Source organism: Natator depressus, chromosome 6 (assembly GCF_965152275.1).
Source record: "Natator depressus isolate rNatDep1 chromosome 6, rNatDep2.hap1, whole genome shotgun sequence".
NCBI lineage: Eukaryota > Metazoa > Chordata > Testudines > Cheloniidae > Natator > Natator depressus.
The window spans coordinates 410,214-422,006 of NC_134239.1; the positions used below are offsets into that span (position 1 = coordinate 410,214).

At 64.5% G+C, this 11,793-nt stretch overlaps 1 protein-coding gene across 1 annotated transcript; it reads right to left on the reverse strand.

Annotated features, from left to right (window-relative positions):
* Positions 1-976: 976 nt before the first annotated feature.
* On the reverse strand, positions 977-10,627 carry LOC141989793 (tyrosine-protein phosphatase non-receptor type substrate 1-like). Its single transcript, XM_074956709.1, has 7 exons — positions 10,521-10,627; positions 8,978-9,307; positions 8,402-8,701; positions 6,717-7,007; positions 3,220-3,324; positions 2,450-2,803; positions 977-2,057 (listed from the first exon to the last, which is right to left on the reverse strand). The coding sequence occupies exons 1-7, from the start codon at positions 10,576-10,578 to the stop codon at positions 1,987-1,989; spliced, it is 1,509 nt and encodes a 502-aa protein (XP_074812810.1). The 5' UTR covers positions 10,579-10,627; the 3' UTR covers positions 977-1,986.
* Positions 10,628-11,793: the final 1,166 nt, after the last annotated feature.

The following is an 11,793-nucleotide window of genomic DNA, read 5'->3' on the forward strand; positions in this document are numbered from 1 at the left end:
TTGAGGCAGCGCCCCGCCCAACAGGCCCTGATCTCGGCTTGGCGGAAGGGGAGGCTGGTAATTCCCACCTTAACACACAGGCAGACAGCAGGGTAGGTGTGGGGAGGCCCGAGAATAAGGCCAATGACAGTGTCCCGGATCCACAGGCCCTGTGCTCACACGGCTCTGGAGCAGTCCCGAGGAGAAGCCTGGCAGTGCGTCAGCCCCCATAGGGTCCCGCTCTCGCTGGGGTCAGCCCCTCGGCTTCCCCGCCTCTGGGGACCATACCTCGGCACCGTCAGCACCCCAGTGTCACGCTGTGAGCCCCCCTCGGCGAGCCCACCTGGACTGGACCCCTGGGGAAGCCTCACCCCCCCAAAGAGAGAAATGCACCCGAGTTCCTGACTCTGGAGGGATTTCCAGCCGGCGGTGACAGCAGGAGGGTTTACTGGCTGTCCGGGGGACAGCGAAGAGAGTCTAGTTAACACAGAGAGTGGAGCATTACAGCAAGGTCCATCGGGGGACCCCCGAGCCTCTGACCCCCTTTAGTGCCAGTCCCAGACCATCTCCCCGGCTTCCAACCACCCCCACTAAACAGCCCCACTGGCCCCTCCTCGGCCCTTTGTCCTCCAGCTGGAGGGGCCCGAGGGCTCTGCCCGCTGCCCACGCCTGCAGGCGTCACCTCCATGGCTCCCACGGACTGTGGTTCCTGGCCAATGGGAGCTGTGGAGCCGGCGCTCAGGGTGGGAGCAGCGCACGGAGCCCCTATGGCTGCCCTTGTGCCTAGGAGCCGGTCGCTTCCGAGAGCTGCGCAAAGCCGGGCAGAAGTCTCGCCTTAGCCCCGCAGTGCCACTGACCGGACTTGTCATGGCCCGGCGAGCAGTGCTGACCGGAGCCACCAGGGTCCCTTTTCCACCAGACGTTCTGGTCGAAAACTGGACACCCGCCAACCCCAGCTCTGCCTCCCGGGATCCCCTGCTCACGTTCTCCCCACACTCTGTACCCCCTTCCCACTCCGGATTTCCATTGGCCATCGAGTCCAAGGCCAGAAGGGGCCCTGTGCTTGGCTAAAGCACCTTCCCTGGGCAGTGGTCCCCTCCCTGGGGAACGCCATGGGCTGAGTCCCGGTGGGCATTTGTCAGCATGGAGCCGGCGGCCTGGGCCTCAGTGACGAAGTGGGACTATTCTTAATGTTTCCTCTGAATAGTGTGGGGGTGCCTCAGTTTCCCCATGACAGTTCTTAAGTATCTAGGGGGTGGGGTAAGGGTGTATGATCCTTGCAGAGCCCTAGAGGGCAGGTGTGTGCAGGGGTCTGGACACAGAGAATGGCCGACACCCTGTTTCCTGGCCACTGATGGCCTGGCCCTTCCCCCCTGCAAGGCGAGAGCTAAAGGGTTGGAGAACAAAGGAATCAGGTGACCTCCTGGCCCGGGAAAGGGACAAAGCCTAGAGGAGGAGGGGCTGGAGGGAGTTTCAGTTTGGGGCTGGCTGGGACATGGAGTGAAGGGCAGACGGGGTTGTCTGGCTCACTGCCCCCCAAAATGGACCCAGCTGAGGGGTCCTGTTCTCTGCACCTACAAGCTCTGTGTTAGACCATGTTCCTGTCGTCTAATAAACCTTCTGTTTTACTGGCTGGCTGAGAGTCACGTCTGACTGCGGAGTTGCGGGGCAGGACCCTCTGGCTTCCCCAGGAGCCCACCTGGGCGGACTCGCTGGGGGAAGAGCCCAGAGGGGCAGAGGATGCTGAAGGCTCCGAGGTCAGACCCAGGAAGGTGGAGCCGGGGGAGCTGTGTGTCCTGCAGACAGGCTGCTCCCCGAGAGGAGGCTCCCCAGAGTCCTGCCCGGCTTCTTGGGGAGCAAGTCCAGAGCATCGCCCGGGGACTCTGGGACAGCCTCATCCTGCTGGGCTCTGGCACCCAGCGTGGGGCTGCCCGCGCTGCTCCGGGCCTTCGCAGGCAGCTGCTGAGATCCATATCCGGCATGAATGGAAGGAAGGGAGGGAGGGGGTCAAAGATGGCTCCCGGAGAGCTGGGCAGAATCCCCACGATGTTGGGGGCATAGCCTGGGGCCCCATGGAGCTGAAAGCACACAGAGCCCACCCCTTCACTATGCGTCCTGCACCCCATATCCCGCCCCACTGTGCCCCATATATCCTGCACCCTTCCCATCCCCCGCTTCACCCTGCTTCCTGTGCCCCTTATTCCACCCCACTGCGCCCCATATACCCTGCACCCCTCTGCCTGCACCTCACCCCCTTTCCTGAGCATCCGGTGCCCCATATCCCTTCCCCTGCACCCCCCCACTGCACCCCATATCCTGCAGAACCCCCATCCCCTCCCCCTACATTCTATGCCCCGACTATGCGCCACATATCCTTGCCTCCCTAGGGCACCCCAATCCCTGCGCCGCACAGCCCCCTGCTGCCCTCTGTCCAGCACCCGATCTGCCCCCCCACCCCTGCTCCACTTACCCCCCTGCGCACTGGAGAGGGTGATGTGCCTCTCCTGGACCCGCCTGCCGGCCGTGCCCGGCTGGAACGTGCAGCTGAAGGTGCCGTGGACGCTCCCCGCCGAGGGGATGATCAGACAGGACATGAGCCGCTCCCTGCCCAGCCGGAGGGGGCACCGCCATGTCGAAATCTGGTGCGGGTCCAACTCCACCTTCAGCAAGGGCTCACTCAGCTCCCCGGGCGGCCCGGGCTCCTTCCCCGGGCACAGCCTCGCCCAGGCCAACTGGTCCGTGGCCTGGAGCCGGCCCTCCACCTCGCACCACAGCACGGTGACGCTGCCCTCCGGCCAACACCGCCCCCGACGGATCTTGGACACTGTGGGGAGAGGAAGCCGTCAGGCTGGGGTGAGCAGGTGTGGGGCAGGGGGAGGGCGTGAGCCGGAGGGAGGAGGTCGTGGGGCAGAGGGAAGGCGTGAGCTGGAGGGAGGAGGGCGTGAGGCACAGGTCATGGGGCAGGGGGTGCAGCGCGAGGGCGTGAGGCGGAGGTCGTGGGGCAGGGGGAAGGCGTAAGCCGGAGGGAGGAGGTCGTGGGGCAGGGGGGCAGCGGGAGGGCATGAGGCGGAAGGAGGAGGTCGTGGGGCAGGGGGAAGGCGTGGGCCGGAGGGAGGAGGTCGTGGGGCGGGGGGGCAGGGGGAGGGCGTGGGCCGGAGGGAGGAGGGCGTGGGGCAGCGAGAGGGAGAGTGTGAAGGTGGGGGGGGTAACCGCTCGGGGACGGGGTCCAGGTCCACTTACTTCTGATGTGACAGCACCGGTACACGACCCACGCGAGGGACAGCAGCAGCAGGAGCACCATGGTTCCCACCCATGTCCATTTCCACGATTTGGGGCGCGTGGGGACTGCCCGGGAGAGAGACAGCGTTAGTGCTCCGCCCCCGGCCCCACGCCCAGAGCAGCTAAACGCTATCCAGGCTCCTGCCGGGAGGCTGCGGTGCCGAGGGGGTTCAGTGTTCGGAATCCCGGATACCGCATGTCACGACGTCCCCGGGCGATGCTCTGGAGCTGCTCCCCACGAAGCCAGGCAGGACTCTGGGGGAGTCTCCTCTCGGGGAGCAGCCTGTCTGCAGGACACACAGCTCACCCGGCTTCCCCCTTCCTGGGTCTGACCTCGGAGCATTCAGCCTCCTCTGCCCCTCCCTGCGCTTCCCACAGCGAGTCCGCCCAGTCGGGGTCCTGGGGAAGCCAGAGGGTCCTGCCCCCCAACTCCGCAGTCAGACCTGACACTCAGCCAGCCAGTAAAACAGAAGGTTTATTAGACGACAGGAACATGGTCTAACACAGAGCTTGTAGGTGCAGAGAACAGGACCCCTCAGCTGGGTCCATTTTTGGGGGGCAGTGAGCCAGACAACCCCGTCTGCACTTCACTCCTCGTCCCCAGCCAGCCCCAAACTGAAACTCCCTCCAGCCCCCCCTCCTCTGGGCTTTGTCCCTTTCCGGGCCAGGAGGTCACCAGATTCCTTTGTTCTCCAACCCTTTAGCTCTCACCTTGCAGGGGGAAGGGCCCAGGCCATCAGTGGCCAGGAAACAGGGTGTCGGCCATTCTCTGTGTCCAGACCCCTGCACACACCTGCCCTCTAGGGCTCTGCAATGATCATACACCCTTATCCCACCCCCTAGAGACTTAAGAACTGCATAGGGGAAACTGAGGCACCCCCCACAATATTCAGAGGAAACATTAAGAACAGTCCCACTTCGTCACACCACACAAGCTCCCAAAACACATACCAAGGAAACCGGCAGCTCCCCTTGGCCAACTCCCTACATGGCAGAAGGAGAACCCGGGGAACTACAGACCGGTCAGCTCACTTCAGTCCCCGGCAAAATCATGGAGCAGGTCCTCAAGGAATCCATTTTGAAGCACTTGGGGGAGAGGAAGGTGATCAGGAACAGTCAACATGGATTCACCAAGGGCAAGTCATGTGTGACCAACCTGATTGCCTTCTATGATGAGATAAGTGGCCCTATGGATATGGGGAAAGCGGTGGACGTGATATATCTTGACCTTAGCAAAGCTTTTGATATGGTCTCCCACAGTATTCTTGCCAGCAAGTTAAGAAGTATGGGCTGGATGAATGCACTATAAGGTGGGTAGAAAGCTGGCTAGATTGTCGGGCTCAACGGGTAGTGATCAATGGCTCCATGTCTAGTTAGCAACCGGTATCAAGCAGAGTGCCCCAGGGGTCGGCCCTGGGGCCGGTTTTGTTCAATATCTTCATAAATGATCTGGAGGATGGTGATGCACCCTCAGCAAGTTTGCAGATGACACTAAATTGGGAGGAGAGGTAGATACACTGGAGGGTAGGGATAGGATACAGAGGGCGCTAGACAAATGAGAGGATTGGGCCAAAAGAAATCTGATGAGGTTCAACAAGGACAAGTGCAGAGTCCTGCACTTAGGACGGAAGAACCCAATGCACCGCTACAGACTAGGGACCGAATGGCTCGTCTGCAGAAAAGGTTACAATGGACGAGAAGCTGGATATGAGTCAGCAGTGTGCCCTTGTTGCCAAGAAGGCCAATGGCATTTTGGGATGTATAAGTAGGGGCATAGCGAGCAGATCGAGGGACGTGATCGTTCCCCTCTATTCGACATTGGTGAGGCCTCATCTGGAGTACTGTGTCCAGTTTTGGGCCCCACACTACAAGAAGGATGTGGAGAAATTGGAGAGAGTCCAGCGAAGGGCAACAAAAATGATTAGGGGTCTGGAACACATGACTTATGAGGAGAGGCTGAGGGAACTGGGATTGTTTAGTCTGCGGAAGAGAAGAATGAGGGGGGATTTGATAGCTGCTTTTAACTACCTGAGAGGTGGTTCCAGAGAGGATGGTTCTAGACTGTTCTCAGTGGTAGCGGATGACAGGACAAGGAGTAATGGTCTCAAGTTGCAGTGGGGGAGGTTTAGGTTGGATATTAGGAAAAACTTTTTCACTAGGAGGGTGGTGAAGCACTGGAATGCGCTACCTAGGGAGGTGGTAGAATCTCCTTCCTTAGAAGTTTTTAAGGTCAGGCTTGACAAAGCCCTGGCTGGGATGATTTAATTGGGGATTGGTCCTGCTTTGAGCAGGGGGTTGGACTAGATGACCTCCTGAGGTCCCTTCCAACCCTGATGGTCTCTGATTCTATGACTGCTCACAGGCTCCCCCCACCCTGGTGCTCGCGGGAGCAGATGAAAGCGAAGGCTGGTAATTTTAACACAGTTAGGGGAGCAGGGAGGGGCTAATGCCAGGGAAGGGGGCAGCAGAGCAGGGAGCAATGCTGAGGCCGGCTGGGCTGCGAGGGGCGGGGGGTGACGAAGTGGGACTGTTCTTAATGTTCTCTCTGAATATTGTGGGGGTGCCTCAGTTTCCCCTAGGCAGTTCTGAAGTATCTAGGTGGTGGGATCAGGGGGTGCGATTGTGGCAGAGCCCTAGAGGGCCAGTGTGAGGGTATCTGCACAGATACTGGCCGACACCCTGTCTCCTGGCCACTGATGGCCTGGGCCCCTCCTCTGCAAAGGTGCCAACGGAAGGTGTTGGGGAGCAAAGAGATCAGGTGGCCTCCTGGCCCGGGAGAGAGACAGAGGCCAGAGGAGGGGTGGGAGAGTTTCAGTTTGGAGCTGGCTGGGGAAAGCGAGGGAGGCCCGGACCCGGGGTCTGGCCTCCCTGGCTCCAAAATGGACCCAGCTGAGGGGTCCTGTTCTCTGCACCTACAAGCTCTGTGTTAAACCGTGTTCCTGTCGTCTAATAAACCTTCTGTGTTACTGGCTGGCTGAGAGTCACGGTGAATCGCAAGAAGTGGGGGGTGCAGGCCCCTGACTCCCCCACACTCCGTAACAGGGGATAAGACCACTCTCCGCTTCTGGCATAGGCGCCGACTCCATGGGTTCTCCGGGGCTGGAGCACCCATGGGGAAAAATTAGCAGGTGCTCTGCACCCACGGGCAGCCAAGCTCCCTCTGCCCCCCACCTCACCTCCTCCCCCCCCAACACGCCGCATCCCCGCTCCTCCCTGCGCTTCCTGCCACCTAACAGCTGTTTGGCGGCAATTAGGACTCTCCGGGAGAGAGCGGGAGGAGCGGGGAAGCCGGCCGCTCGGGGCAGGGGTGGGGACTTGGGGGAAGGGTTGGGATGGGGGCGGGGCAAGGGCGGTGCGGGGGCAGGAAGAGGTGGGCCAGGGCCGGGAGGGGTCAAGCCCCCACCAGGCAGAGGGGAAGTCGATGCCTATGCCTTCCGGCCCCGGCCCGCCACACTGACCTATCCAGACGGCCGTGCGCTCCAGCGGGGCGGCCAGCGCCGGGTGCTGCACGCGGCAGGCGAAGTTGGCCTGGGCGCTGCTCTCTGGGCGGTCGAGGATGCAGCTGCTGCGGAGGGCGAAGGACCCGTCGGGTTCCTCCGTGGGGGGCGACTCCATGGAGAGCAGGGGCACCCCGTCCCGCAGCCATTGCACCGTGATCTCGGCGGGGTGGTAGCCGCTCACCCGGCACTGCAGAGCGACCTGCCCCTCCAGCGTCACCAGGGGCTGCAGCAGGGTCAGCCCTGGCGGGGCTGCCGGGCAGGAAACAGGGTCAGGGCACTGGGCTCCCTCCCCAGGGTCTGGGCCCCCAGAGCGGACTTTCCTGGGGGGGCCCTCTAGGTAGGGGAACAGGCACCTGGGGGGGGCAGGTGGAAGGAATGGGGCCCCCAGGAGCACAGCAGGGGGTGCTGCGTGGGAATGGGGTGCTGTACAGGGGACGGGGCTCTGGCAGGGGGTGGGCAGTGCTGTAGGGGCATGGGGGTGCTGTGGGGAGGAGGGGGGTGCTGTTGGAGTGCAGTATGGGGTGGGGTTCCGTGGGGGGGTGTAGGAGGGATGGGCAGTGCTGTGGGGAGGATGGGGTGCAGTGGGGAGGGTGGGGGTCTGGCAGGGGATGGGCAGTGCTGTGAGGGGAGAGGCAGTGCTGTGAGAGGGACAGGGTTTTGTAGGGGGGATGGGGGTCTGGTGGGGATGGGGTGCTGGGGGGTGCAGCAGGGGAAGGGGTGTTGTGGGGAGGACGGGGTTCTGTGGGGTGGGGAGCAGTGGGGAGATGGGGCTCTGGTGGGGGATGGGCAGTGGGGGGTGCTGCGGAGGCATGTAGAGAAGTGGGGGTGCAGCGGGGGGTGATGTGCAGTGGGGGGAAGGAGCTCTGGTGGGGGATGGGCAGTGGGGGGTGCTGCGGAGGCATGTAGAGAAGTGGGGGTGCAGCGGGGAGTGACGTGCAGTGGGGGGAAGGGGCTCTGGGGGGGTGGGCAGTGGGGGGTGCTGCGGAGGCATGTAGAGAAGTGGGGGTGCAGCGGGGGGAAGGGGCTCTGGGGGGGTGGGCAGTGGGGGGTGCTGCGGAGGCATGTAGAGAAGTGGGGGTGCAGCGGGGGGTGACGTGCAGCGGGGGGAAGGGGCTCTGGTGCGGGTGGGCAGTGGGGGGTGCTGCGGAGGCATGTAGAGAAGTGGGGGTGCAGCGGGGGGTGATGTGCAGCGGGGGGAAGGGGCTCTGGGGGGGTGGGCAGTGGGGGGTGCTGCGGAGGCATGTAGAGAAGTGGGGGTGCAGCGGGGGGAAGGGGCTCTGGGGAGGTGGGCAGTGGGGGGTGCTGCGGAGGCATGTAGAGAAGTGGGGGTGCAGCGGGGGGTGATGTGCAGCGGGGGGAAGGGGCTCTGGGGGGGTGGGCAGTGGGGGGTGCTGCGGAGGCATGTAGAGAAGTGGGGGTGCAGCGGGGGGAAGGGGCTCTGGGGGGGTGGGCAGTGGGGGGTGCTGCGGAGGCATGTAGAGAAGTGGGGGTGCAGCGGGGGGTGACGTGCAGCGGGGGGAAGGGGCTCTGGGGGGGGATGCGCAGTGGGGGGTGCTGCGGAGGCATGTAGAGAAGTGGGGGTGCAGCGGGGGGATGGGGCTCTGGTGGGGGTGGGCAGTGGGGGCTCCTGTGGGGTGACTCACAGAGCACGCTCAGCCGGAAGGCTGCTTGGATCGGCGCCCCCAGGGCGACATGCTCCACCCGGCAGGCGTAGTTCGCGCTGGCGTCGGGGATGCTGGGCACGAGCGGGAGGGTGCTGGTCGTGCTGTACAGGCCGGTGGGGCCCAGCTGGCCGGGGGGCGTCTTGGAGCCCCCCACCACCAGCCCGTCCCGCAGCCAAGCGACGCTCACGCTCCCGGGGTAGAAGTTGCTCACGTTGCAGGTCAAGAGCTTCTGCTCGCCGGCCCTCACCTCGCTGTCCCACACTGAGACACGGGGCGGGACTGAGGGGGCGGAGGGGGAGAGTCAGTGGGGCCCAGACCCCTTCGTCCACCCCCTACCAACCCTCATCTGCCCCCCATCTCCCCGTCCGCCCCAGCCACCCCAATCCATTCCCCACCTCCTCCTCCGCCCTGCCACGGTGCTGCCCAGGGAGACTTGGCCGGGCCATGGGGAGGGGGCAGCTGCTGCCCCGCTGGGGAGCTGGCTTAGGGGGCAGACCCAACCCTGGAGCCATGCCCCTCTGGGCTCTGCCCTGGGACCCTGCCCCGCACAGTTACCTTCCACACGCAGCTCCACCTGCCGACTCTCCCGGCTCGGGGGGACGATGACCATGCAGGTGTAGAGCCCGGCATCGGCGCCCCCCACCCGCGGGAGGAGCAGGGAGGCGTTGCCGACCTGCAGCCCCTCCCGGGACAGGCTGGCCCCGGGCCTGCGGTACGATGGGACGTTATCGAACTCGGCCACCAGGCTGTTCCCCAGCTTCCACTGCACCACCAGCTCCATCAGCTCCACGGGCCCCCCCATGGAGAAGTGACAGCCCAGGAGCACGTCCGAGCCCGGCTGGGTCTGCACCCGGGAGCTGGGGACGGAGACCACCAGGGCACCCCCTGCACAGACAGACAGACAGGGTTATTTGCCGCTCTGTGGGGCATGGGGGCGGGGGGGCAGCCTGGGGGGGAGACCCCACCCCCTCCCAGGGATGGGCCCCCCTCCAGCCCCCCAGCACCATGGGAGCCCACATCCTCTCTGCGAGGGCCAGTCAGAGCCCAGGGAGGAAGGTGGGGGCCCCAGGCTGAGGCCTGGCAGCCTCGTGTCCCATGTGGGCCGGGCGCTGGGTTCCCGCGGGGGCCCCAAGCCTCAGGCAGAGGAAGTGAGGAGCTTCCTGTTTGCGCAGCAGCTTGTGGCGTGGCCCTTACATGGTTCCCAGCCCCTGCCCCAGCCCCCCACCCGCCCCCTGTGGCCCCCACTCTGAGCCTCCTGCCCCAGCCCCCCACCCGCCCCCTCTGCCCCCCAGCCTGAGCCCTGGCCCCACCCGCCCCCGGCCCAGCCCCCTCTGTCCTCCAGCCTGAGCCTCCTACTTCAAGCTTCCCTCAGGGGCCACCCTCACCCCAGCTGTTCCCGTGCAGGGGTGGGGTGGGGAGCAGGACCCCTGCCCTGTGTCTGACCCCCACGTCAGCACCACACCCCACCCCCAAAGCCAGCACCACCTGCCCGACCTGCCTTCTTCCTAATTGGGCAGCTCTCCGGGCTGACTTGGTCAGGGCTCTGGGCACCCCCCAGCAGCGTGAGCCAATTCTGTGGCCATGACACCCCCCTTGCCAGCCCCTCGGTGGAGGCCCCAGGGCCCTGGCGTCCGCACTGAGCTGGTCCCTGGGAGGGGGGCAGATTTAGCTCCAGAACCCCAGGGCAGGTTGCGGGTGATGGGTGCGAGGGGGCTGGGGGGCAGGAACAGCCCAGAGGGAGCGCGGTGTGGGTTTGCGGTGGGGCCTGGCCACGGGGTGTGCCAATGTGGGATAGAACCCAGGAGTCCTGGCTCCCAGCGCCCCCTGCTCTAACCACCACACCCCACTCCCCTCCTAGAGCTAGGGAGAGAACCCAGGAGTCCTGGTTCCCAGCTTCCCACTTTCACCCACCAGCCCCTCCGGCTCGGAGACCACCCCCCCCCAGCCCCCGCGGGACCCTGCGCCCAGCCCGCCCCCCATCCGCCAGGGCACTGCCCTGGCTTCCCCCCCGCGGCCCCGTGGCCGGGTTTCCTGCCCACACCGCCCGTCTGGGGCAGGGTCTGGGGCGGGGAGCAGGGGCGGCCCGGCGGCTACTCACGGGCCCCGCTCGCCAGCAGCAGCAGGAGCAGGAGGCCGGGCGCCAGGGCGAGGGGCATCGTGCGGTGCGGGGCGCAGCGGCCCCAGCCTCGGTTACTTTCGCTTCTGCAGCCTGGCTGGGCGGGCGAGATAAGGGCAGGACGCGGGGCTGGGCGGGACCCACAGCTCGGGGCTCCGAGCGCCGCCACCCCACCGCGCAGAGATCAGGGCAGGGACCCCGGGGAGGACCCGTCGTAGGGAGCGGGATTGCCTGGGGGGAGAGCCGAGCAATGGGGGAGCTGGGGGGATCCCCCCGGGATAGGTCCGGGAGCTGGGGGGCTGGGGGACCCTCCCCCCCATCACCGGTGCGTACGACAGGTCCCACTTCTCCCCCGTGTGTTTGGGGCTGGAGTTCGCTGTCCCAGCCCCCTCGGTGTCCCTTGGCCCAGCGAGCGTCTCTCTGCTCTGGGGTCTGCCTCGGGTCAGGCCCGGCCCGGAGGTGGGTGCTGGCTCAGCGCTGGCCCGGCTCCCGGCTCCCAGGGGCTCTGAGCTCGGCCCGTCGGGGGGGGTGGCGAAGTGATTGCCCAAAGCGCCCCTGCCCCACCTGGAAACCTGCCCAGGTGGGCTTGGTTCAAGCGCCCGGGGGTGTCAGAGCCAGGAGCCACCCGGGTTCCCCTGGCCGGCCCTGCACCCCTCAGCAGAGCGGGACAGAAAATGTGAGACGCTTCTCACGGGGGATGAACTTTTTAAAAATTTCCTGCAAACCTTTCCTGGCTTTTCATCCCACAGCGGGAACCTGCCCTGCTTCTGGAGTTTCTTCTGGTCTCCGAAATCAAAGAGTTTTATTGACGACAGAAAGTTTGACCATGATTTAAATGACAAAGTGGAAAATTTAAATTTAGAGAAAAATTGTCATTTTGGTCAAGAAGTCTGACGAAGTGGGGGGGTTTCTTGGGTTTTCCTTGTTTCTTTCCACTGGTTTGCATGCAGAGGGGGTGGGACTCAGTTTCCCTGGGTGTTACGGGTTTAACAAGGGGCTGGGAGAGGGAGTTTGTTGGTATAGAGGACCAGTGAGGGAACATGGGACCCCGGCCAATGGCCTGGAGAATGGAGACCCCAGCGACAGATGACCAGGAGGCCCAGCTTGGGAGTCAGTTCTGGCCAGTGGCAGCTGTGACGAAGTGGGACTTGTTCTTAATGTTTCCTCTGAATATTGTGGGGGTGCCTCAGTTTCCCCTAGGCAGTTCTTAAGTCTCTAGGGGGTGGGGTAAGGGTGTATGATCATTGCAGAGCCC